General features: G+C 38.0%; 1 protein-coding gene across 1 annotated transcript in view; it reads left to right on the top strand.

The window, feature by feature from the left end:
- Positions 1–27,887, top strand: part of Pi4ka (phosphatidylinositol 4-kinase alpha) — a 148,211-nt gene that overhangs the window by 38,110 nt on the left and 82,214 nt on the right. The window contains exons 2-14 of the mRNA XM_063226035.1: positions 1,920–2,036; positions 3,880–3,973; positions 6,298–6,386; positions 9,638–9,710; positions 10,391–10,650; positions 11,249–11,315; positions 18,865–19,013; positions 21,704–21,769; positions 23,769–23,865; positions 24,868–25,059; positions 25,638–25,738; positions 26,404–26,533; positions 27,382–27,514. Of these exons, the coding sequence (XP_063082105.1) occupies positions 1,920–2,036; positions 3,880–3,973; positions 6,298–6,386; positions 9,638–9,710; positions 10,391–10,650; positions 11,249–11,315; positions 18,865–19,013; positions 21,704–21,769; positions 23,769–23,865; positions 24,868–25,059; positions 25,638–25,738; positions 26,404–26,533; positions 27,382–27,514 (1,568 nt within the window). The remainder of the gene's footprint in view (positions 1–1,919; positions 2,037–3,879; positions 3,974–6,297; positions 6,387–9,637; positions 9,711–10,390; positions 10,651–11,248; positions 11,316–18,864; positions 19,014–21,703; positions 21,770–23,768; positions 23,866–24,867; positions 25,060–25,637; positions 25,739–26,403; positions 26,534–27,381; positions 27,515–27,887) is intronic.

Genomic DNA, 27,887 nt, shown 5'->3' with positions numbered 1-27,887 from the left:
TTAATCTTTTGTGAGTCTTCTTTTCAATTTTTTATTTACAGGGATTTAAAAATCCCTGGAGAGTACACATTTGTAATCCCAGTACTTGGAAGGCTGAGGCAGGAGGATTGCTTTGAGTTCAAGGCCAACTTGTACTACATAGTGAGTCCCTGTCTCAAGAAAAATAAAAAATCCTGAAGGGCTTGGTCTAAAACTCAGAATACTTGCCTCACCTGTGAGACCTTCAGTTTGATTCTCAAAAACAAACAAAAATCTCTGTATTTTTTTTTTTGGAGTGACTACTCCTTCTATGAAGATGTGAATAGTGATTCATTGGTGAGATCTTGGAAGTAGCTGAAGTCCCTGAAATTATTACTCTTGTGTTTGTTCTCTAGCTCTCTTTGTATTTTATTTGTCTCTCTGACTGTGAATTACATTTTCCTTATGGAGGAAAACTGCATTTCTGTTCTTACCTGTTATGTTATGCTCTTTTGTCTAAGCACTAATCATTAAAAGCTTGGATTTCTCTGTATGTAGATACTATTATTTTAACTTAACTTTTTTTCTGATTACACAAGGAACATTTTTCTCTAAAATGTATTTTTAAAAAATACATTTAAAGTATACATTTAAAAATGTATACTTTAAAAATACTGTATGCTGTGTGTGGTGGTGAATGCCTGCAATTCAAGCTAATCACGAGAATCTCAGTTTGAGGCTTGGGAAACTTACTGAGATGTTATCTTGAAATGAAAAAGGGATGAGGATGTAGCTCAGTGCTAGAGTACTTGCTTGCATGCCCTGCAATTGATTCCTAGCACTGAAAAAAAAATTATGGTGGTAATTTCCTAATGAATTTTCAAAGGAAAGCCATAAGTAATACACTTGATACTTAACTAAAAATGTTACCACAATGAGCATATGAATGTCAGTAAATAACTTTTCATTGAATCTATTGCAGAAGAGCAGGGCCAGGGTCCTCGTGTTTCCTATGCTTTTTATGGTAGATTCTCAAGCTTGTCTTCACTTGTGTTCATATTAAGTCCAGATTTTCAGTTCCTTTTACAAGGGTAGGGGTTGTTGTTATGTTTGGAAGATAGTCCTGATTTTTCCATTTATCTAATAAATTGCTTTGCTTGCTGTCTTCTGCTAGGCACTACTGTGATATAGCTGATAAAAATGGGTATTATTTATTGACTCTTTGTTGTATCTATATATAGTTCCCCAATTGTTTTTCAAATACTTTTTTTTTCAGTACTTGGAGTCAGACCTACTGATTCATGCATGTTAGGCAGCACACTTAATTTTTAAAAATATTCCTCAGAAAAATTATTACTACATAATTACTGTAGGTAGGGATGAGAACCTATTGAGGGGACCCTGGTCTTTGCTATAACCAAAACACAGATTTTAGACATTGAGCCCCCATATATATAATGATGTATATGTACATCATTATAATCATCAGCACATGTTCCTCAGAACATATGTATTTTGTGGTCATGTGTATAATTACTTTAATAGCTGGAAATGTCCTTTTCGTAATTTTGCCCCCACATTCTGGGATTAAACCAAGGGCTTGCATTCTAGGCAAGTGATCTTCCTGTGGGTTATACCTCCAAGCCCCATTTTTATGATTTTTTTTTAGAACTGGAAATTGAACTGGAAATTGAACCCACTGATTCGTATCCCTGGTGCTTTGCTTTTTATTTTTATTTGGACACAGAGCTCACTAACTTGGCCAGCATGGCCTTAAATTTGCAGTCTTCATAGGAGCCTCAGTTTCTGAGCAGCTGTGACTATGGATGTGTACTGCCGTGCCTGGCTAGTATGACTTTTGAATTGAAAAAAAGTGTTTTATTGGTTATATGGACTCATTGGGCTTTTATGAGCCTGATTGATTCTTAATGTGGCTTACACACATGTATTTTATCTTCTAGGTCCAGAAGCTGCTTTGCATGTGTCCAGTAGATTTCCATGGGATCTTCCAACTAGATGAAAGACGAAGAGATGCAGTTATCGCATTGGGCATTTTTCTCATTGAATCTGATCTTCAAGTAAGTCTTTTACTAAATTAGCTTCTGCGGTATAAAGGTGGTGGGAGAATTTGCATTTGTCTCTACTTATATTTACCTAATACAATGCTAGAAGAATGCACCCCAACCTAATCAATGAGATTTAAGGGAAAGGTTGAGGTAAGGTACATGAAAGATGGGAATGAGACATCTTAATGTTACCTTCCTAGGAATTTTTAAAACTGTAAATATAATATATTGTACAATCAATAAAAATTCTTTGTTTTAACCAAAGAGTAAGTTAAGCTTCTTTGAGAAATAATTTTATGCCCCCCCAGCATAAGCTTGGTTCTCTGGCCTTTGCACTGAAGTACAAACTGAACCCTTTTTATTTTTTTTAAAAATTATTTATCTATTTACTTTTTTGTTTGTTTGTTTGTTTTGTTTTGTCTTTTTTGTTTTTATCAGCACCAGGGATCGAACTCACGACTGACTGCCCGTTTGCAAGGCAGGCGTTTATGCCGCTGAGCTAAATCCCCAGCCCCTATTTATTTACTTTTGAGACAAGATCTAAGTTGATAAATTGCAAACTTGGGATTCTTCTGCTTCAGCTTCCCAGCATACTGAGATAATAAGTGTGTATCACCATTCCTGGGCCTTTAGAGTTTTGTGTCCTTTGGTGTATTAGAATTCTAGGCAGCTGCCTTTTATTGTTTTGAGGAAAAATTGTTCTGTTTTTCCTAAAGAAAAATTTCTATTTGTTTGGGTTATCTATTGTGGCATAACCCCCCCTCCCAAAAAAACTCCAGCTTCCCCCAAACTTGATAGTTTATTAACAATTACTTATTTTTTATTTTTGGCTTATGAATCTGCTTACATGAGTCACTGTCTATTCCACTGGGTGTCACTTGGGGTGGCTTGAAAGCTGGGGGTGGAATCACCTGAAGGCTCATGTCTGGGGATTTATCCCTGGGTTTTGGCCAGGGCATGCCTGTGTACATGGCCTCTCTACATGGCCTAGGCCTTCTTACAGCATTATGTTTGGATCTCAGTACTAGTGTCCTGAGAAAAGGCCAGGTATAAACTGCATTGCCTTTTTTAGTCTAGTCTTAGAAGTCAGAATTGCATTTTTGCTTTCTATATATGCTAGGCTAGAAGTAACTAAGGCAGTCCATTTTTTACTAGGAAGTGAATTAGAATTCTACCTTTAGGTGGGAAGAACGTCAAAGAACTTGTAGCCATATTTTTAAAACCATCACTAAGAACATGGTGTTCTTAGTCAGAATATCACATCATCTTGTCTGGAGCATGCTTATCTAATCTTCAACTGGAGCAGCTACAAATAAGGAAATAACCAAAAATCAGTGATGGAAGAATATGAAGTTATATTGACTTGTTTGGAAATTAGAGGAAAGTAATTTTTTTCATTGGGGTAATGTTGCAATAAATCTAATGCTCAACTTGAGAGGAGCAAGAAGAAACATCAAACAAAAAAATTTAATACATCTTTATTTTTGAGGCCATGAGTTAGTTTGGGGCTGTTCAAATTCCTTTCACTGAAGGCAGCTTTACGTATATCACACATTCCTTGTGGAGAGGCCCTCACTGGAGCCAAGCCCGTAGAGCAGGCCCAAGTAGGCTGGACACTCAGCTCCAGAAAGCAGAATGGAGTGCTTCTCTTAGGCCTTTGTTATGCAGACTGATGTGGCATCCTCTGGATTCTGCTGTGTGAAAACAGTAAGAATGTGATGTCATGTGAACTTATATATACACATTATTCTAACAGTATCTTTTAGGTGATTAGGATGTGAATATGCTTTGCATAAACCTTAATCTATGTGAAAAAGCCAATCAATCACTTACTAAATATAATTTTTTTTTAAAGCACAAGGATTGTGTGGTTCCTTACCTTCTTCGACTTCTCAAAGGTCTTCCAAAAGTGTATTGGGTAGAAGAAAACACAGCATGGAAAAGCAGAGGTAATTTGTGTAATATTTCTCTGAATGTAAAGAAAAGTATGTTTGGCATATTCAAAGATCAAGTGTTTATTTATACTAACATCTAGTTAGGAAGCTTTTAGTTGGTCCCACTGCTGGTTATGGAACAAGTAATTGCAGCAGAGTGGGCTGAGTTTATTGTTATCTAGAGCCCTTAGTAGAGAGAGAGAGAGAGTGGAGGCTGGGCCAGCAGCTTTCTGCTTTACTCTTCTGAGAGTGAGCAAGAACTTTAGGATATTTACAAATCTTTTTTCATATATCGTTGGATGGTATTAGTTCACATGCTTCCCCCCTAAACCAGTGATGGTGAAATTTTTAGAGGTTTCTATGGTAAAAGTCCACTATTGGCATGAGTGCTATAGGTTTGCCACTGTTCCCCTAAGCTTAGATTTATAGACTCACTCCTGGAGGAATTCAGTTGTCCATATTGCATCACTGCAGTTCCAAAGGGATGAGACAGATGTTTGAGCTTAACCATGATGTTAACTATAAGTAGTTTTATCATTTTGTTGCAGCTAAGTTTCAGTTAAACTTTATACTTTTAGAACTGAAATTCATGTGTGCCTCTTTTTATATTGGTCCTATTTATAGTCAGAGTGAGACTGTTAGTCTATGCCTCTGCTTCCTTTCACTGTCCTATTTTCTTCTCTTCCCTCCTTTTTTCCTTCTGTCTTTTTTGAAACAGCCACACAGGTCCTCTGTACCTTTTAACCTGTGGGTTTTGAGATCCCAAATTGTACATGTATCCTGAAATTGTAAGGATGGCAAGTCAGATAGAATGTCATTACCTTAAAGTCAGATGTCTGTAGCCATCACTATGTTATGTAATTTGAGGAGCAGAATATCATTAGGTTTTGAGTCTGTTTTCTGCTTTCTTTTTTCTTTGCCTTTTTTTTTTTTTGAGGTAGGGCTCACAGAATTGCAAGGGATTCTCTCTTTTCAACCTTCCAAATACTGGTAGCTGGGACTGTAGGTATGTATCACTGTGTTTAGCTTGATTTCTTTTTTTAAAATTTCAAAACACTTCTGTTTAGATGGATTCATATTGGGATGAAAATTTCAATATTATTTGTAACACTGTCAGGGATATAAAAATTTTCAGCCAGGCATGGTGGTGCATGCCTATAATCCCAGCACTTAAGAGACTGAAGCAGGAGTATTGCTATGAGTTCGAGGGCAAGCTGAACTACATAGTGAGTTCAAGGCCAGCCTGAACTACATTTTGAGACCCTGCCTAACAAAAACAAAACAACCCAACAAAATAAAAAAATTTCAGAAATCACTTGTGTAAGAACATTAGTGTGCCTGGGCATGATGATGAATACCTGTGCTCTGAGAACTCTAGGAGATGCGAGAGGATTGAAAGTCAGAGCAGTTAGGCAATTTAGTAACTTGGTGAGTTCTTGTCTGAAAATAAAAAAAAAAAATGAAGAAAGGGCACAAAGGTCTTCAGTATAAGCTCCAGCACCAAAAAAAAAAAAAAAAAAAAAAAAAAAAATAGAAAGCAGAGTACTGCCTCTAGCTCTTAAGGGTGCCTAAGAACCTCCCTGTTAGGAGGCTTAGCATTACAAGAATTTAAAAGTTTATGAGGGTGGGGCTTGAGTGCTTCAGTAGTAGGGCACTTACATAGCATGCTAGAGGACCTGGCTTTCATTTCCAGTACCACAAAACTGAACCAAAACAAAACAAATCTTATGCAGAATACATCAAATCTTTGGAAACTCTTTATTAGCATTTTCCCTATTTATCAAAACAAAGCAGGAAAGAAAATAAATATTTCAATCAATTTAAAGTTATAATATGTATTTTACAACTTTCCTTGTGCCATCTTTGCTCTATCAAGATTGATTTCTCACTTTTATTTAAGTAGGGAATAAAAAACAATCTGTCATGTTGAGAAGTTCTATAATCACCAATTATAAATTGCCTCAGGAAGCATTCATTTAAGTTTTTTTTTGGTGTTGGAAATAGAACTTGCAGGCACTGTGCTACTGAGCTAAATCCTGGCCCTCAAAACATTTTTCTTTTCTTTCCTTTTTTTGGTACTGGGAATTGAATTTACCACCTCACACTTGCCAGGCAGGCACTTACACCACCAAGCTAAATCCACTGCCCCCAAAACATTTTATAAAAGAAAGGTAGAAATATTTCTCAGCAAACATGTTGGGCTCCTACCTGTTCTATTGAAACCCAAAGCAGCCACTATAAACTAGTCCCTTGGCATGACACTGAGTTGAAACGTACTGAAATTGGTGTGACCTTGTGTCTTATTTCTGATTATTTAATTTGTGTCTTCACATCTTTAGGTATGCTCCCAGTGGCAGAGAGCTTCAGCTTCTGCCTAGTTACTTTGCTGTCTGATGTGGCTTATAGGGACCCTTCACTTAGGGATGAGGTAAGTATGTAGAAACTTATACAGTGCCATTAGATGGGAAAAAAAAAGTCCCAGAATGATGAAATGAAGGAAAATTGAAGTGTGATTGGTTTTTATAATTTCATACTGTTAGTAATACTCCTAAGAAGTAGCTTATAGTATTTTTTTCAGTATCCCATGAGTCTTACTTAATGCTCCCCAAAGCCCTGAGATAGGTAGGTAGACAAAGGCTGAGGCAGCTCATTTGTCTTCCTGTAGGTTGACACTTAGAGTTATTCGTATAAGAGAATTTCTGTGTAGCTGAAACTTGTACCCTTGGGTGCCCAGACTTAGTTTTGTTAATTTTGTTGGAAATCATGGCAATAAATATTTCATATTTCTTTCCTTTTTAAACAAAGACTATGACCATAGCTTAAACTTTTCCTTAATTAAATAATTAAATTTATCATTTCAAAAGCCTTTTTTTTTTTTTTTTTTGTCTTTTTGAGATAGGGTCTCGCTATGCAGTTCAGGCTGGCCTTGAGCTCACTTTGTAGCCCAGGCTGGTCTCGAACTCACAAAGATCCTCCTACCTCAGCCTCCTGAGTGCTGGGATTACAGGCGTGAGCCACCATGCCCGGCACAAAAGCCATTTTTTATATGCTGTCTTGCCAAGGAGTGCTTAGTTGTGTGCCTATATAGTGATCACAGTTAGCAATGCATTTTGAGTTCTTTCCAATTTGGATTTTTCATTTATTTATAGGTTGGTTAAAGACGTAACTAAATATATTAAACTTAGGTGTTTTTATCAAAAAGTCAGATATGAAGGGCTTTGTAATAAAATATATCAAAATAAAGATGTCAATGAAGATTATGAAATGACTTTAATATATGAAATGGGGAAAAGTACAGGTTGAAAATCTCTAATTTAAAAACCCAAAATGCAAAGGGCTTCAAAATCTGAAACTTTGAGCTCCAACAAGTGGGAAATTTTACATCTGACCTCATTTGACAGACTGCATTAAAAATGAAGACACATTTAAAATATTGTGTAAAGTTACTACACGTGATTTTCTTGTTAAGGCGTGAGTCCCATCCTCAAGATAACTCATTATGTATATGCAATTAATTACTCTAAAATCTGAAAAAGTCCAAAATTTAAAACACTTCTAATCCCAAACATTTGGGGTAGGGATGCTCAACTTGTATTTCTTTTTATGCTTTAAGAGGTTATTTAGCTTTATTTAACATTAAGAAAATATGGGGAATTTGGTTGCTTATGAGCAATTGGATGTATTTCATTTTCTTTGCCTGGGTTTTCAAGACTAGTAGTTGAGAAAAAATGAGGTAGTTGCAGTCTGTTTGATCTTAATGAAAACAGTGGGTAACTGCCTCTCTTAACATCCTGAATCAATTATATAGTCTTAGTTCCAAAATGATTTATAGGGTTTTTGGAACTACCTGAAGGAACATCCCAGAGCAGTAAGGTATCTTCCTGGTAGGAGATTCTGAGTGTCTGCCTCCAACTATTGGAACAAAATAGGCCAGTGCTTCCAATAGAACAAGTTGATCTCATTTGTTTAAGATACAACATTGGGAATTGAAGACTAGTTGAATGAGCTAAAGCTAATATCAGGAGCTGTTTTTTATAGTACTGGCGATTGAACATAGGGCCTCATATATGCTAGGTAAGTGCTCTAGCACTGGATTACATCCCTAGCCATTAATTAATAATTGATTAATTAATTTGGGAGCAGTACAGGTGGAATCCAAGTTCTTGGCCCTGAGCAACATGCCTAGCTCTTCTAAAATTTTTTTTAGCTGTGACAAGTTCTTGTCAAGTCAATTAGTTGTCCAGGCTGGTATTGAATTTGTGAGCCTCCTTTGGCCCTTGAGAGTTTGGGATTCAAGTTGTGTGCTACTATGCCTGGCTTATTTTTTTATTTTGAGACAGAGTCTTGCTGAATTGCCCACACTGTTTGAACTGGTGATCCTCTTGCCTCAGCCTGCCAAGTTGCTGGGATTATAGTACTGCGAACATTTATAGGGATAAATGCAAAGCTAAATATCACTAACTGCTGCTGGACACGTGTGTTTGTAATCTCAGCTACTCAGAAAGCTGAGGCAGGAATGAAAGTTCGAGACCAGCCTGGGCAACTTAGTGAGACTCTGCCATACACACAAAACAAGTGCATGTACAAGACCTGGTTGCAGTCCCCAGTACTGCCACAAACAGAGCAAAACAACAAAAACACAACCAAACCCCTATAAAAACCCCACAAACCCATACATATGGGTTTGTAAACATTTACATATGTAGAGGTTTCAAAATTTAAGAGCAGCATGTGTGAGACATTTAAATTTTTTATCTACTATATGCTGTTTAACCTAGCAGTGTGATGTGATTACAGAGTGATTACTGAAAAGCTAATGGTGCATACATAAATATCTAGGAGTTTTGATAAATTTGATGATTCTCTCTATCTCTCTCTCTGATTCTGGATATTGAACTTGAGGTCTTGTGCATGCCTGGCAAGTGCTCAAAAATTAAAAACTTTAAGACAAGGCCTTACTCAGTTGCCTAGCCTGGCCTTACCTTGTGTTTTTCTTATACCAGCCTCCTGAGTATCTAGGATTACAGGTTTATGTTGCTATGCTCAGCTGCCAATTTCTCTTGATTTTCTGGAGCCTTTTTATGTTAAAATGTATTTTATTGTGAACACTACATTTCCAGGAAGAAGTAGACAAACTGGATTACAGTAAATTTTGAGGCAGACAGTCAATGTTGTAAATAACTTGTGATTATAAAGAATAACATTGAAAAGAACCAGGAATATTTAGCCGCAAGAAGAGAAGATTTGAGAGACTATTACATCTTTATAGAACATGGAGGAAGAAGTGGCTCCAAAGGCCAAAGGGTAAAGCCCCAAGAGGACGATATTGACCCATTGTAAGGAGGGAACCTATACCAGCACAGAGAGGGAGGGCTTTTGTCCCTGAAGGTCAGCTGGTTGATTCTTGATACAACTGTTGTAGAGGAGTGGGGTTGGTCAAGATAATGTCTAAAACTTTCAAATTTAATTTAATTAATTGACTGTCTTTTTGAGACAGTCTCACTATCCAGTTCAGGCTGGTCTTTACAGCCCAGGATGGTCTTGAACTTGCAGTGATCTTGCTGCCTCAGCCTCCAAAGTGCTGGTATTACAGGCATGTGCCATCATGCCTGGCTTGAATTTTTATTTTATTTATCTGGTTTTATTTATAAATTTGTTTATTTTCCTTGATTGTTACAGATCTTAGAGACACTGCTGCAGGTTTTGCATGTTCTTTTGGGAATGTGCCAGGCCTTGGAGATTCAGGAAAAAGGTACGACTATAGATCTTTAAGCCTTTCTCTTTTTATTTTCTTCCTTTTTCTCTCTTTTTCTCCCGTTCTCTACTCTTTCCAGTGATTACTATTTCCCTTATTTTTTTCTAGACTGTATTTTTTTCTGTTTTTTGGTACCTATATGCACCTGATGGTTGAAAACTTTTCTATATTAGGTTCCTTTTCTATATTATATTTGTTATATGTTAATGTATCGAGAGGCCATTGGAGTCATAAACATAGTTTTCCACACAAATATCTGATGGCAAACTTTCCCTTCTAACACTCAGTTTTTTCACATGTAAATATATGTGGGTAGTTCAGTTGATTTCCAAAAATCAAATTTTCCCGTATTATAAATAAGGCTACCAGTATGATCCAAGGAGGTATATTGTGTAAGTGAGTCAAAGCACCTGATAACGTAATAACTGTATTATTGATTTGGGTGGTTATGAATAGATCAAGACCTCCCAAGAAAAGTAGCTGTTATAGAGACAGTCTGAAGTTATTGTCAGTGACAGCACTTGGTATTGATACTGTTATTTGTGGATCAACCCATTCATTATTGTGTGTCTTTACATTTGTTGCTGGGTGGCTTGTGAAACATCATCCACAAGTTAATACAGTGTGGGCTTCTCACAGGTAATTATCTCATATTACATTCTCACCTGGTCTTCTAGAATATCTTTGCAAGTATGCGATCCCGTGCCTGATAGGAATCTCGAGAGCCTTTGGGCGTTACAGCAACACTGAAGAGTCTCTCCTCTCGAAGCTCTTTCCCAAAGTCCTTCCTCACTCCCTTCGGATCCCAGAAGAGCTGGAAGGTGTCCGAAGGCGGTCCTTCAATGACTTCCGCTCCATCCTACCCAGCAATCTTCTGACTGTCTGTCAGGAGGGCACCCTGAAGAGAAAAACCAGCAGTGTGTCCAGTATCTCTCAGGTAAGGCTGGGCTTCCTGGAGAAGAGCAGGGGAGAAGGTTTTTGTAAATGAAGAAAATACCACGTGTGTATCCTTGGAGAAAATTTAAGGAACATTCAAGCTTCTTATTAGCATTCTCTTTAGTACAAATACTTGACTTGTCCTTTTTTTAACATTCATAAGGGATTTCATAGTCATGAAGTACTTGCTTTGTGGCATTTGGGTGCCAAACAATTCTGAGCAGGAAATAATTGGTGCATTTAAGAAGTCTGTAACAGTGAGCTGTGGGTATAGCTCAGTGATAGAGTGCTTGCCTAGCACTCACAGGCTCCTGGGTTTGATTGTCCCTTCTGCAAAAAAAAAGTATCTACTTGGGTCATGCAAAAAAGATGAAGTCATAAGCACTAAAAACAACTCAGCTTAATAATTTACTATAAAATATGCAGTTTAGAAAGAAAGACTAGCCATAAAGTATATAGCAGAGAATGCTGTAATGTGGCAGGGTTCAGAGGGTGAAGCTTAAACCAGGACTTAAAGTACAAACTGGTCTATGAGGAGAATGTTTCTAAGGCAAACCTGACTGGGGTATCACTAGCCTTTTCTGATCTGTGTGTTTCAGGTCAGCCCAGAACGTGGCATGCCCCCTCCCAGCTCCCCTGGAGGATCTGCTTTTCACTACTTTGAAGGTAGACGCCACCTCTATGCTAAGAATATTGACTTGGTACTTGGACAGGAGGTTTACAGTGACTTCTTGTGATGTTAAGGCTGCTGGTATTCTTTGTTGTCATGGATCCACAGCAACAGTCTTTTTAGAAAAAAATTTTTTTATGGGTACCGGTGATCGAACTCACAACTGCATGCTTGCAAGGCAGGCGCTTATGCCGCTGAGCTAAATCCCTAGCCCCAACAGCGACAATCTTTTAGAAAGCATTTCTTTTTTCATTTAAATTTCTTTAAATTTAATTGCCAAATATTTTATAGATAGAGAAAAGTACAGAAAGTAATTTGTAAACCCCTAAATGCCTACATTAGAATTTTTGTGTATTAACTACTATGAAAACACTGGTTTTTCAAGCAGAAGGTAGATACTACTTTTATTTTTTATTAAGGCAATTAAGAATATAGATACTGTATGTGATAATACTACTTTTTACAGAGCTTTACTACTTGAAAAGTACTTTTATATAATTACTGAATTTGATTTATGTTAATATCCTGTTTTAAGAGATAGCTATGGTGCTGCATGCCTGTAATCCCAGTATTTAGTAGGCTTGAGGCAGGAGGATCATTGTGAGTTTGAGACCAGCGTGGGCTACAAAGTGAGTCCAAGGCCAGACTGGACTACATAGTGAGACTCTGTCTCAAAAAGACCAAAAAAAAGGAAAAGAAAAGAAAAAATTCCCTGTTTTCCCACAAGACACATGCCAAACGTACCTCTATCTTATCCTTGAGGAAAGTGAAACCTAGATTAAGTGACAGAAAGTGGGGAAACCAGAATTTTGTGCCTCATAATGTAGTCGTTCTCATTTTTAGATGATGCCAATTGTTAAAAGAACATGTCTCGAGATAATATTGAGGGAAATTTAAAAAGGGAGAGGTAGTATCTGAACTCAAATAAGTGCAGGCAGCTTGTATGTAGTGTGTAAAATATATCCTCTAGCCTCTAAACCCCTTTATCATATGGCTGTTCTGGGGGCATCAGAGGACAGCTTTGATGAATCTTTAAAGATTTCTCTTTCTCTGGTAAATAGCTCTCCATCTGCCTTTAGTGGGAAGGACACCCCTGCCCCACCCTATGTCCTTTAAACACATCTACTAATTAACCAGATGGGAACACACCGTATGTCTCTTCAGTAGACCCATCACAGACTCTGCCAATTAGCTGGTGAGCAGAAGAAAGATGCATCTGCTCTTTGAAATATACCTCATAGAGATAAGAAGACTATATACTATTCTCTTCCATGCTTGCTCGTATATCTTCTGTTTGACTTGGACTTTTATTTTATGAAAACAAAATTTCATAACAAAAAAATAAGAGAATAACAATAGTTAATACACCATATATCATTATTTTCAGAGTAGTTACTCAGAGTACAAGACATGAGTCAAAATATTTTTTAAAAATACTTTAAAGAGGGTAAAACAAAACAGAACAAAGCAGATCAGAAGAAAACAATGTAAGTGACACAGGATTTCAAAGCAAGACATCAGGAGGTCAACAGTGGCTACCATAATATCTCTTGTTTTTTTCTAAATAGTTGTTTATATCTTCACACACAATGAGTTAATAAAAAAATAGTATAAAACTGATCAAAACAGAATAATGAAGGCCTTCAAAAACCAGACAATAGGAAAATCAACAATGGCTACCGTAATGTGTCTTGTTCTCTTCAAAATAGCTGACCATACTTTCATGTATGTTGAAGTTAAATAATACAAAACAGACTAAAAGCACGCTAAACAAAGAATAAAAGCATTACTGGATTTCACAGCATGTTTAGGAAATCAGCAGTGGATATCATAATGTCTCTTTTCCTTCAAAGTAGCTGTTCATGTCATCATGCATAATATAATTTATTCTCATAAACTGTTTAGGAGAAGTTCTAGGCATGTATAAGCCTCTATGTGTACATCTATCCTTTCTGCGTTAGAGGGAAAAACAAAATAAAAATAAAACAGATAACTAGGAAAACAAGAAACAAAAAAGACATCAAGAGCAAAGAGCCTCAAACGATGAAATGGGCCTTCAAAACAAGGTGGTAGGAACAAACTAAGGTGGTTATTTTACATAGTAATCTTCAGAATAGTTCCTCAGATTACCAGACACAAACACGCAAAATTGTTCCAATCCTATGAATGTTAACTGTTTTGTTCCAAGAACTTACAGAATTTGTGGCACAATCATCTTAAGTGTCTTTATACAAATTTAGGTATTTTTTTCTTTTCTTTTTTCTTCTTTTCTCTGAGATATTTAGGTAACAGCCTAAATATTTTTTCAAATGGGGGATATTTTTTCCCCCATTTGAGCAGATTCTTACCATTTTGCTATATTAATTGAGGATTTTGTATCTTAATATACTCTTACCATTTCTTATATTAGGGAGACAATAGGATATTTACACATGTGAGTTTGATTTATTTCACTTATGAATATGGTCTCAAGTTGCATCTATTTACCTATAAAAATCTTAGTGATCATTCTTTATAGTGAGTAGTACTCCATTGTATAAAAGTATCACTTCTTTTTTATCCATTCCTCACTTAATGGGCATTTAGGTTGTTTCCAAGATCTGGCTGTTACAAATTGTGCTGCTATAAACATGGGTATACATATATCATTATGATATGATTTTAATTCTTCTGAGAATATGCCCAGAAGTGGAGTAGCTGGGTCCAATGGGACTTTCAATCCCAGCTTTTTGAGGAACCTTCAGACTGACTTCCACAGTGGTTGTACCAGTCTACACTCCCACCACAGGGAACCCATAAAAAAGCAGGGGCAGCTATTCTATTTGCAGGCAATGTGAACTTCAAACTAAGAATGATCAAAAGAAATAAAGTCACTACATACTAGTTACGGAAAAACTCTAAGAGGAAGAGATAGCAATCTTAAATATATATGCACCAAATTTAGGAGCATCCAGCTATACAAAACAAATATTCATAGAAAGGAAAAGTCAAATAAGCAATAACATAATCATAATGGGAGACCTTAAAACCCAATTTTTTATGGGTTTCCATGGCATGAAGTATTGTTTTCCATCCTTCGACTTTCAGTCTATGAGTTTTCTTTTGGTTAGGTGGGTTTCCTGTGTACAGCATATGGTTGGGTGTTGTTTCTTGATCCATTCTGCCAGTCTGTTTCTTTTAATTGGTGAATTGAGATTAAATGGTTATAACTGATATATATTGGTTTATTTTTGTCATGTAATCTTGTTGCTGTTGGCTCTTTACCTTTCCCCTTTGTTTGCCTTGCTTAGTGGTTTATTTCCTGTGTCTTTCTAGAATGTCTTTCAGTATTCTTTGCGGGGTTGGTTTGGTGGTCATGAAAGTTCTTCAGCTGTTCTTTGTTGTGGAAGTATCTTATTTGTCCACCAATTTTGAAGGACAGTTTTTCAGGGTACATCAATCTGGGTTGGAAGTTATTTTCCTTTAGGATCTGAAATATTTCACTCCATGCTCTTCTTGACTTCATTGTTAGTGTTGAGAAGTCTGCTGTGATTCTGATAGGCTTTCCTTTAGTGATCTCTTTTCTCTAACAGCTTTTAATAGTCTATTCTTACGTTGAATTTCTGGGATGTTGATTATTATATGTCTGGGTATAGTTTTATTTCAGTTGTGGCTCTTTGGAGTTCTATATGCTTCACTTATCTGTATGTCAATTTCCATTCCTGCATTTGGAAGATTTTTGTCTATCACTTCTGTAAATAGTCTTTTGATATCATTTGTGTATACCTATCAATCTCATGTTGTTTTTCTTTGCATCATCTTGCAGCTGTTGAATTGTTATTTCCTGATTCCTTATTATTTTTAAGAGATCTTTCCTTTCCTGTTCATTATCTTGCCTTCAAGGTCTGAAAGTCTGTTTTCACTTTCATTGAGGCAGTTTTGCCAACTTTCAGTGGAATTTTTGACTTCCTGGATATCTCTTTGAATTTGTTTCATGCATTCTCTTTGTTTATTCAAGGTTTCCATCTTTTTGCAATGCTCGTCTAATTTTTAAACTATGTCTTCTTTGGATGTGTTCAACATTTCTTTCATTATGCTTATCATTTCTTTTTTTACCTGGGAAATTATTTCTGATCTGAACTCTTTTATAGTTTCCTGGAGTTGTTTCTTTACTTTAGTTGCTATCATTTCAGGAGATTTCAGGTATATGGCTTACATTTTCTTCTATGTCCATGTCTTGGGATGGGCTGGAGATTTGAGATTGCATTTTGGTCTTTTGTTTTGTCATTTTCTGTATTCTCTTAGGGGAGTGAAAGGCAAGGTTTCAATTGTTTCTTGGGTTGAGAATATCCCTTTTGCAGGGATTTTCCCCAGTTGAGTGGAGGTCATTAGTCAGGTCTTACCAGGTGTTTCCCATCTACTTGGGTTGCTGGGTGGGGCCCAACTAGGCCTGAAAGGACATTCCCAAGGGTCCTCTGGTGATGGGGGATGCTGAGCAGGGTCCTACCAGGCTCCAAGCTAGTACTGAGGCTGCACTGCAGGATGGAACATGCTGTACATACTTTTGGCTCACGAGGTGGCGTGCAGGCGGCTCTAGGCCACTTGGGGGTTGCTAGGCTCAGACCTTCCTGGGGTTCTCTGATGATGATGGATGCTGGGTGGGGCCCTGCCAGGCTCTGAGTGAGGTACCGAGGCTATACCACAGGATTGAGCCATAAAAAAAAATTTTTTTTTTTTTTTGTACTGGGGATTCAACTCATTACCATGTGCTTTTAAGGCAGGCATCTATGCTGCTGAGCCAAATCCCTGGCCCTGAGCCAAAAAATTCTTACAAAAAAGAAACACATAGAAGATAACTCAAAACTTTTTTTGGTGATACCAGGATTGAACTTGTGACCTTGCACTCGCCAGGTAGGCACTTATGCCACTGAGCTAAATTCCCAGTCCCCAAAACTTTGTTTTCTAAGATAAATTAATAATATAAGTGAAACAAGTTATCATATGTTTAAAAATCATATAGGATGTATAGGAACTTTTTCCTCCTATTTATTTCTTTTCTATTTTGTTCTTTGTGTGTATGTACACCATGTGAGCATATATGTGTTTTCCATATGAGAGAAACTGTGCAATGTTTGAGCTTGTGTGTTTGACTTACTTTACTTATCATTATGTTCTCAAATTGCATGCATTTACTAACCTATCATGGCCTCATGTTTATCTTTTTTATGACAGTAAAAAAACAGTTGTGGATAAATACCACATTTTCCTTGTCTGTTCATCTGCTGATAGATATACATGATGAGACCCCTAAAAATAAAAGACAAAAGTCTGCAACTCTAGTGAATAGACACTTCTCTGAAGAAGTACAGATAGCCAATAAAAACATGAAAAAATGCTCATCATCTCTGGCCTGGCCATCAGAGACATGCAAATTAAAATTACATTGAGAGAGTCAGGTATATAGCTCAGTGTCATGTTGCTTCCCAGGCAAGCATGAGGTCCTGAGTTTGATTCCTATAGCCTCTCAAAAATCAAAACAAAACAAAACAATAAAACCCCAAATCTACACTGAGATACCATTTTACCTTAGGAAGATTGGCTGTCATCAAAAATATCTAATAATAAATGCCAGTGAGAATATGGGGGAAGAAAAGAACTTTTTAAGAACTTTTGGTGGGAATGTAAACTAGTATAGCCACTATGGAAATCACTGTAGTGATTCCTCAAAAGATTAAAAATAGAAATTCCATTTGATCCAGCTATTCCCTTTCCAAGTATCTTCTCAAAAGAGTTAAAATCATCTTATATGCTTGTCCATGTCTATAGTAGCACAATTTATAATAGTTAGATCTTGGACTCTTCTTATAGTTGGTCTGTCCCTTTCCAGGCTCTCTTTAATAGCTCTGTATAAATTTTTAAAAGAATTTTTAAAGGCACTTCGTGGCTTAACAACTTGCAGTGGTACCCCTGCAAGTTGGGACTTAGTCCCAAATTTTAGGTTGTTGGTTCTGGCAGTTCCTATTTTTTGCCTCTGTTAGTGCCTGCTGCATACTGGCCGAATCATACAACACTTAACCTCATCTTCTGATACACATCTGGATATTTCCTTAGCTCGTGATCTCCTTCCTTTATTACCTGTTTTCTGCTTTTAAACTGTTGTTCTCACCTTCTAGTCTTCTCTTGTTGGTTCTATCAGTTCTTACATTGGTCCTCCAGCATCTCAACCCTTTGATGTACCATTTGCTCGTCCCTTTCTGTTGTATGTTGCTGGTTTATATCTACCATTAGTTCAGCAGCACATGACTAGTGCTATAACACTATATGCCCTGCTCTGACAATTTTTTTGTGTATGCTCTAAAGTAATACTTGAGAAAAAGTTACGCAGTTTGTTATTGGAATTTTATAGATTAATATTTTGTCACTTTTAATATGAACATATACTTATTTTTGAGTGATAGTTTTATGTTAAAATGTTTTACCTTGTTTTGATTTTTTTTTTTGCTTTTTTATTTTATTTTTTATCTTTTTCAGAGAAAAAGCTCAGGCTGGCCTTGAACTAACTTGTAGCCTAGGCTGGCCTCGAACTCGTAGCAAGCCTCCCAAGTGATACAATTACAGGGGCGTGCCACCTTGCCTGACTTTTTTTCCCTTGCCTTCAAAGTTTTAAAATTTTTATGTATTATGATTTTTTCTTACTGAGGACTGAACCATGGTCTTGCACTTGCTAAGCAAGTACTGTACCATTGAAGTAAATCCCCAACTCCTATGTCAGAAGATTTTAATGGATTTTTAACAGGCACCTGGCTAGCTCAGTCAGTAGAACATTAGACTCTTAAATGGATTTTCAGACAGATATTTGCATTTGGTTTTATTAATAAGCATCAGATGACTGAATTGTTTTGACTTTTTTCTATTTTTTTATTGTGTTAAACTATGTTACCATTTGAACTGCTATAAAATGTATTCATAATATTGTGTAACCCATTACCACCATGTATTTCCAAAACAGTTTCATCTTATAAAAGTATCAGTTGAACTGTAATGCCTGATTTTGAAAGCTCTAGTAGAGTGGATTTTGGTAGTGAAACATCTTTGGGCTCTTGTAGACTTCAAACTTTCACATCTCTCAGCCTTTAAAAAATGTAATTTCTTTTTCTCACTTCTCTCACATTATGATGCTATCTGTTGAAAACAAGAGGCAACAGTAATATTCGAACTTTTGTTGTGAGGCACTCGCCTAAGATTTGCAATCCAGTCTTTACTTCATAATTTGAAAACAAGCAAGTAGCCAGGTATGGGGTACATGCCTATAAATCTCAGCTGCTCAAGAGACTGAAGGAAATGCTAACTTACCAAGACTTTGCCTAAATATAAAAGGGCTAGGAGTATAGCTATGTGATAGAATGCTCTTGGATTTGATCCGTAGTGCTACAAATAAGGGAACTAGAGTAAAAATAAAAGCAAAATCTATGTCTTTGTTCATCACTGGGGGGACTCAATGAGGAAATGGACCAGTTGTGTGTACCCTTATCTAACTTTCCAGTTTTTTCTTCTTTTTCCTGCTAGCCTCTTGCTTGCCTGATGGGACTGCCCTAGAGCCTGAGTACTACTTTTCCACGATCAGCTCCAGCTTCTCTGTCTCTCCTCTGTTCAATGGCATCACCTATAAAGAGTTTAATATTCCACTAGAAATGCTTCGGGAACTCTTAAACTTGGTAAGCAGAGCGTTGATGGATAAACAGACTATGGGAATATAAATTAGTGGTGGAAATCTGTGTTTTTTAAGAGAAAAACTGGAAACCTGTCTTTTTTAAGAGAAAAACTGCAGTACAATTTATTTGCCATTTGAAGTTCTTGGAAGCAAAAGGAATTCAGATTTTGGAATTTTAAATTTTACATGTATATAATGAGCTATCTTAGTGATAGGATTTAAATGTAAACATCATGTTCATTTTTCTTTTCTATAAACCATATACAGATAGTCTGAAGGTAATGTTTTTTTTTTTTGTTTTTTTTTTTTGAGGTGAGGTCTTGCTGTGTTGCCCAGCTGACTTCAAACTCCTGAACTCAAGGCATCCTCCTATCTTAACCTTGCAAATAACTGGTTCATCTTAAGTTACACTCACTGTGGTGCTGTGGGGACTCAGATCCCATGTCCAGAGGCAGCTGTCTTCATTCTGACTTAGAAAAATCTAAGCAGCTGGCTTATTATTCCCTTCTTGTTTTCCCTTCTTTTCCCAGATACTCTGTTTTCATGTAAAACAAATAAAGAACTTGACTCTCCAACTAAAAAAAAAAAAAGGAACTATAGCTGTGTGCCACCAAGTCTGTCTTACACAATAACTTTTATATGATTGATCACATGGAATCAGGTGTGGAATTTTCTATTAGTGGCAACATGTTAGCATTAACAAAAGTTTTGTGCTTTGGAGTATTGTGGATTTCTAAATAGAGATACTTAAATTGTACTTTGCAGTACAGTTAAATTGCAGTATTTCCAAATGTAATTTATTTGCTTAAAATTTTTTGTGAATACATGCCAAGCACAATTTAGAAGTCTGGCTAGGTGTGATGACTCATATCTGTAATCCTAGTGCTCAGGAGGCTAAAGTAGGAGAATCACTGTGCATTTGAGGCCAGCCTGGTACCCAGGTATTTAAGTGGGTTCAAGGCCAGCCTAAACTAAATAATGATACCCTGTCTCAAAAACAAACAGACAAACAAACAAACGAAATAAACTAAAAGTTTTCAATTTGTAAAGGAAGGAAGGAGAATAATATTCACTGAGTCATGTATTACCTTCTTATTTAATCCTTGTAGCAAGAATGTTGTGGAGACTTCCCAATAGCTGGGTGTGGTGGTGCATGCTTATAATCTCTGCACTCTGGAAGGCTGAGGCAACATGATTACAAGTTTAAGCCCAGCCTGGCCAACTTAATGAAACAGTGACATCTAGTTTCAAAAAAAAAAAAAGATGGGACCTGGGTATGGCAGTGTATGCCTGTGATCCTAACACATGGGAGTCTGACGTAGGAGGATTGCTGTGAGTTTGAAGCCAGGCAGGGCTACAAAGTGACTTCAGTGCTAGCCTGAACTACATACTGAAACCTTATCACAAAATGACAAAAAAGAAAAGAAAAAGAAAAAAGCTGGGAAGGGCTTTAGGGGCTTTAGCTTACTGTGAAGGTCCTGGGCTCAATCTCCACAACACAAAACAAATGAGAAAATGAGAGAGAGGTGAGAGAGAGACAGAGAGAAAGAGAGAGAGAGAGAGAGAGAGAGAGAGAGAGAGAGAGAGAGAGAGAGGAGAGAAAGAGAGAATCTTCGTAGTATTATGTCAGAAATCTTTTTTTTTTTCCCTGTGTCAGAAATCCATTCAGATTCTTTGTTGAAGCAATTGTATTTTTTCTAGGATACCTTAAGTTTATGATTTTTTTTTTGTAGAAAATTTTTCATTTCTTTGTCTGGTGTATAATCCTTATCCACACATTTTGGAAATGACCTTTGTGAAGTACTACAGTTGCAGGGATGGGGTATTATTTATTGAATAGTTCTACAGTTGACTAAAGAGTTTATCCTTATACTAAATGTAGTGCACAGAACAGGTAAAAGGAAATTGCTTCTGTTAGAAACTTATCTGAACCTGGTGGCATGTGTCTATAGTCTCAAGGACTTGGAAGTTCAAGGACAGCCTGGGTTAGATAGCAAGATCATATAGCCTGAATTAAAGAAAAAATAAGTAGGTACATAAGTTTTAGGGCTAGGGATATACCTTAGTGGTGGAGCACTAACTTAGCATGTCCAGGCCCATAGGTTTGATCTTCAGCATGCCCCCTCCAAAAAAAATTGTGGTGTGTGCTCCAGTTTGAGAATCTAGTAGCTGGACAAGCTAGTGCACAGGGTCCTAGAGAAGAGGGAGGAATTGTTAGATTAGTACCTGAAGACTGGCTTTGAGAGTATTCTGGAGGTTGAAGTAGGGAGCAGGTGGGAGTTGCACATGTTACCTTTGAGAGCGTAAAGTGTCAGTAGTGCCTATGTTCTGTACACTTCCACATCCTGGAGATGAAAACCAAATGTCAAGAAATTTGGGAGCATTGGTCCTTTTGCTTTGTTTTTTAATGTCATTTCTATTAGGGTAAGAAAAGTGATACCAGGAATTAGGGCATTTTGTGCATGTGGTTTAAGGTTATGTATGTCTTTGGCCCATTGTTTATGTCACATTTTTTTTAATGCTGGGCATTGAACTCATAGCCTTGGGCTTGCTAAGCACATGGTACCACTGAGCTACATCTGTAGATCTACTGTGGTTTATCTGTCAAAATGATGTGTCCTTTGATGGAAGTAACTAAGGTTCCTATCTCTCTCATTGTGTCACTTGCTTCATAAGGCTTTGTCTCTCTGACAGGTGAAGAAGATTGTTGAGGAACCTGTCCTCAAATCCTTGGATACTGTTATAGCCAATGTGATGGAGGTATGTTGCTTCTGAGGATATTGCCACTAAATTAGCCTAATTTAAACATTTGCAGGGAGAAAATGGAAAAAGTCATGTACAGGTTAGAGTTAAAAGGGTTTAGCAGTGAGTTTTCAGCCTAACATAATCACAGTCCTATGTAGTAATAATATACTTGGCACCAGAGCACCTGCATAATCTCTGGCTCTTTTAAATACCTGACAGTGCTTCTGACTAGTTTTCGGTGTTTCCTTCCATAACTAGAAGGTAGAGAGGTTTATGGGAGCTAACTAAGATGCCCATGTGGGACTGGGATCTGGGAGTCCAGTCAGGTCTTTCTGACTGTTTTTGATCTTGTTTGTTTCTTTGGTACTTCCAGAGTTGCCTCTGTAGGCTGGTAACTGCACCTTCTAGGCACATATAAGCCCTTGCTTCTAACTGAAAGTGATGTATGTGTGGGTAACTTTTGTCTTTAACACAGTTTTATGTACTCGTGAAAACATTAGGTGTGTGTGTGTGTGCTGGAGATCCTAGTCTCAGTAAACATTTGAGTCAGATCCTGTTTTGAGTGTGAATATCCAGAGAAGTTGTTGTCTGTCAGACTGATTATTGCCATGGTTCTGTGCTGGGCCCAGATTTCTTATTTAAACCTAGTGTGAGTTTTCTGTCCTTATCCTGAAATGCATAGTTCTTAATACTGTTGGGGCTCAGGTATGAAGCAAAGAGGGAAATCCTAGGGAGCAATGCATGCTACAGATCAGTGATGACAAACCTTTTAGAGCTTTCAATGATATAAACAGCCCACTGCAGCACGCATGCCATAGGTTTGTCACCACTGCTATAGACTGTTTTATCTCCTGCCTTGCACCTACTGCCAGAAAACTGGGCATATGTCATTGTATGTGCTGGGTGTGGTTTCCTCTGGGTTGATGTTGACTAAGGAACTGCATGTGGATGTGGAACTTAAAGCGCTCAGGCTTTATATTTTTTATTACCTTAGCTTGCAGAGTCAGACCTCTGAGCAGCTCTCCCCTCTTCCAGTCTTCATATTTCATCTTTGCCCTTCAAGGTTCTTGTGAGGAATGTGTGAGATGATGTTTAAAAAGACATAATTTGGCTATTGTGACTTTCCTCATGGTAACCCACCCTGCTTTCTCCAGGATGTTCTTTTATCTTGTGCTTTCTTCTTTTACTCAGCCCAAGCTCACTCTGCAGAGGCAGTTTCTCCCTCATTCTTCACTTTTACTTTTTCAAATAAACTTTGCCATTGCTTTAAAGGAAAACAACATTATTTGCAGATCCCTTTGATAATACTTAATAAGAGTTCTTATTATTAGTGCTTACCAGAAGGCTGATGTGACTTATATCTTCTGCATCATTTTCATATTCTTCATGTGACCCTTTCCCCTCCTTAGGATTCACCTTCCATCAATCTCACACACCATACTCCTTCTGGCCCTGCCAGTCTGCAGCCTCTTTAAACTGGCAAGCTACAGACACTAGGAACTGCCTCTTAAGTCATTAGACCTTCTGTGAAAAATTTCCCCAGTGATGTATGTCAAATTAGATTGCTGAAAATAGTTTAAAATGAGTTTTAATTATAGAATATGATGTAAATTTGAAGATATTATGGCTGTAGTATTCACCTTCAGAGTGGTAGACAATGTTTAATCCTTAGTCTAGTGGCTTCTTTGTAACCTCTTAACCTCTTCCACTCTCGTGTCCCTATTCTGGCTGATGATGGTGAACTTGCTGCTACACAAGGGCTGCTCTTCTTTGAGGATGTACATGACTGTTCTCTGTCAGTGTCAAAGCATGAGTTCCTGTTTTCCTTGGCCTGATGCTTAAGGAGATGAAGAGAATAATTAAAGTGTCTGAGTGATAAGTCGTGATAAATAGCTGCTCTGTTTAGGTTGCTAAGTCATGAATGTAAGAGTTACTTGGCTTGGCCTCCATATGCAAGACCAAAGGCACTCATAAGAGTTTTTGGTCTGTGGTCATATGTTTGTTTCCTTTGCAGGCCAACCCCAGTGCTGATCTCTACTACACAACCTTCAGTGATCCCCTCTACTTGACCATGTTCAAGATGTTGCGTGACACTCTTTATTACATGAAAGGTGAGGAATATTGGCAGCTGCTTATATAAGTATGGAGGTAGGAATCCTGACTCAGTTATAAGCTGGTATTTGCTAAGTACATTGGCATATGTCAGTAAGTCCAGCCACTTGTGAGGGAAATGGCTTGAATCCAGGAGTGCAGCACTAGCCTGGGCAACATAGTGAGGTATATCTCAAAAAACCAAAAATAGAAGCAAAACATTCCACAGATGAGCAATGTGGTCACATGACTGAAAGTTGGAGGAAAACTAAGGAAAAAAAAAATCCATTCATGATCTTGTGATCTAGTACTGTCAGCGATTCGTTTTTCTTTCTCCTCTTTGTTGTTGTTGTTGTTCTCCTCCTCCTCCTCCTCCTCTTCCTCCTTCTCCTTCTTCTTTTTTCTGAGATAGGGTGTCACTGTGTAGTTCAGGCTGGCCTTGAACTCAGTATGTAGTCCAACCTGGTCTCAAACTCATGGCAGTCCTGTTGTGATTACAGGTATGTGCCACTCAAGTGCTGGAATTATAAGCAATATACTAAAACCTGAGTATATAAAAACATATAAAATGGATGTATCATCACGAAAACTGGCTCCACTGACAATAGGAAATATTTTCTGATGTGAAAAAGAGTAAGTTGTCAGTAACAAGATCAGGGCAAAAACTGGTTACAACCTGAAGAGAAAAAGTGATAGGATGCTTCTCTAGCATGCATGAGGCCCTAGGTTTAATCCCCAAAACAGTCAAAAACAGTATAACCACCAACAAAAACTCACAAAAATAAAGCATTGCTTTGTCATTCCTGGGAAATTGTCATAGGACCCACACTGGATAGTATGCATGTAGGAGTATATCCACAGCCTGTCCAAACTCTTCCCAGAAGGTGTTCTTGGAACTATAATAGCATCAAACATTACTTTTCTTTTTATTAAAGAAGGAAAGGCCATAGCCATTGACAGCCACTGCCTATTTTCAGGTACAGTTTTATTTTCAACTTTGGTACCTGCTCTCTTTGCCACAGACCTCCCTACTTCTTTTGTGAAAGAAATTCATGATTTTGTGCTGGAACAGTTCAACACAAGCCAAGGAGAGCTCCAAAAAATTCTACATGATGCAGATCGGATCCACAATGAACTGAGCCCCCTCAAACTGCGCTGCCAGGCAAATGCTGCCTGTGTGGACCTCATGGTGTGGGCTGTGAAGGATGAGCAGGGTGAGCCTGAGTTGCATCCCTGGCACTGTACAAAGCCAAGCTGCTTCCCTTCCTCTGTGAGCCCTGGGCATGTCCTAGTGTGTTTCTACCCAAAATGACTTCTAGAATATGGGGCTTTGTTAGTAGCACAGGCAGTTACATTAGGGATAGCCACTTCTGGGCACATGCAGAGCTGAGTATCAGCTCTTGCCGTAACCTAGACATGTGCTATCCTACTTTCCAGTAGGGGACACTGGACCTGGGAGGAGGGGAAATGTCTAAGGCTGCAGGGCTATATGTTATCTTTGCTGCTTCTTGCTGGTTCTTAAGGCTTAGGGCTAGAAGATAAAGAATATATCCAGGGGAGGAGTGGAATAGAAAGTATTCTTGCATAGTGGAACACTGAGACAAGAAGGTTTAGGGCCAGCAGAGAAAAGTAACAAACAGTGTAGGATGCTTGCCTTCAGACTTCTTCTGGTATTAATAAACCTGCAACAAGTATGTCTCAAGTTAAAGTGAATTATGTGATTAACTAGAGAGAAAATATTGGTAAACATTGAACTTTGCCAATCATTTTTACCCTCTGATTTTGAACTAAGGTGCTGAAAATCTTTGCGTCAAGTTATCTGAGAAACTGCAGTCCAAGACATCCAGCAAAGTCATCATTGCACATTTGCCTTTGCTTATGTGTTGCCTACAGGTCAGTCCCTGATGCTTGAGCCATCTGCAGGGTGTCCTGCTTACTATGTTCCTCAGGTTTATTCGCCAACAGCAGAGACTGAAGATCGTGTAGTCTGAGTTGTCCTTATGAACTTTTGACTAGAGCCTGCTATGGACACAATTCATCATTGAGCATGGGGTGCCCCCTACAGGGTGCACGGATTTCTAAAAGTGATCTGCAGAAGCAGCTGACCTTGAAGGAGGCCTCAAGTCCTTCTTTGTTATGAGACTGCCTCAAATTTGCAGGACAGTGCCTAAGGCCAATAGGTAAATGGCTACTATGCCAAAGGGTATCATGGAAAGATATCTTTGTCTACAGTGCTTAGCTCTGTTCTGCTGAGACTATTTCCTTGATGCAAATCATACTGTCATTACATCTCCCAGTTATTTAAAAAGCATATATTGTACCTTTTCTCCCTTTTTCCCAAAAGAATGAAAACACTTTAATGATATGTATTTACCTTGGTTGGAGAGGAGTTAACATCATCCTCCTTTCCTGCCTGCCTCTGGGGCAAGTGGCCTCCAGGAGCTTTGACCTTAGAAGTTTTGGTCAAACTTGGAAATTGTAAGGTTGAACGTATCAGGATTTCGACTATCCTTAGATAGATTCTGCTGGGCTGCATGATGGGTTGATGTGTGTTGCAGGGTTTGGGACGCCTGTGTGAGAGGTTCCCGATGGTGGTGCATTCTGTTACGCCATCCTTGCGAGACTTCCTGGTCATCCCATCCCCAGTGCTGGTGAAGCTTTATAAGTACCACAGTCAGTACCATACAGGTAATAGATGACTGCAGCTAGGGTCTTATCTCCAGCATTTAGTCCTTGTGTTGTCCATAAGGCCCCAAAAAGGGGCTCCATGAGTGTGTAGCCATACAAGTTTTGTGACTGTAATTAAGCCCATTCCTCCTCTTCCCCATTACTTGTGTCTTTTCCTAAATGTTTCCTCTTACCTGGGTTCCTTTTCTCTTGCTGCATCCCCCATCTTGCCCTCCAGTTAACATCTTTTGTTGGCATAGTCTCTCACTGTGATAGTGAAGTGTAAGTCCTGCATGCCCCACTGCTAGCTTCATGTGCACAGTTTCATCCGGTCCCGATTGCCCTGTGAGAGGACATGGGCTCAGAGGAGATTTGGTGATGTAACAGTAATCCCCATTAAAAATCTTCTGTGTGCCAGAGATATTAATGTAGTTCTGCTTATCCTACCCATGACCCTGTGAAGGTGGGCCTATTTACTTTTTCCTTTCAGATGAAGAAACCCAAACTCAGAGCAGTTGAAAGCTTTCCCCAGGCTTCATACTGGGGAGGAGTTCCCATCTTTAACTGCTTTTTGCATGATAGTTAGATCATTCCTAAGGTAGGACTATCAGAGCTATATTCATATGGGTACTTGTCAGTATTTCTGAATGATTTATTAAGAAATTGCTGCTTTTACCTGTTGATCACTTTGTAAACTAAGTATTCTTCTCACTTAAACATTCCTTTCATCCTTCCTTTGGTCTTATTTTTTAAGTATTTGATCAGATGTTTTTAGAGTGCTTGTTTTTACAAGCTAAAAGGTTTTTGGACAATGAAGGGGATGGAAAGTGCACGCTTAATCAGACACAGATTTGAACTTTTACATTTAGTTGCTGGCAATGATATCAAAATCAGTGTCACCAATGAGCATTCCGAGTCTACCTTGAATGTCATGTCGAGCAAGAAGAGCCAGCCCTCCATGTATGAGCAGCTCCGGGACATCGCCATTGACAACATCTGCAGGTGGGAGGCAGAGTAGAGGGAGGGCTGACCTGGGAGTGAGGAAAATGGTGTTTGAGACAGAGACTATTACAAAATAAGGGAATTTATAATGTTACAAGTTTTATATTGAAAGCTTCCTCCCCATTCCTCCACCACTGGTAGGGATTGAACCCAGGGCCTTCACACTGAGCTCTATCCTGAGTGTGCGTATGTGTATAACTTTGTTAAGGAACAGTATGAGAAATTTAAAATTGGAATTTGGGCAAGTGTGATACTGTGGAGAAAACTGTTCTGAGCAAAATTTTGAAGTTATTGTTTCTGGCTTAGGTATTTATTAAGTGGATAAAATCTGCAGCAGTTCTTTACATTCTATATAATAATTTTTCATTCAGAT

The sequence above is a fragment of the Cavia porcellus genome, unplaced genomic scaffold (genome assembly GCF_034190915.1).
Source record: "Cavia porcellus strain 051 isolate PalLab524CR breed Dunkin Hartley unplaced genomic scaffold, mCavPor4.1 scaffold_16, whole genome shotgun sequence".
NCBI lineage: Eukaryota > Metazoa > Chordata > Mammalia > Rodentia > Caviidae > Cavia > Cavia porcellus.
Note: the sequence above shows the minus strand (reverse complement) of the source record. Positions and strands in the feature narration are given on the sequence as shown.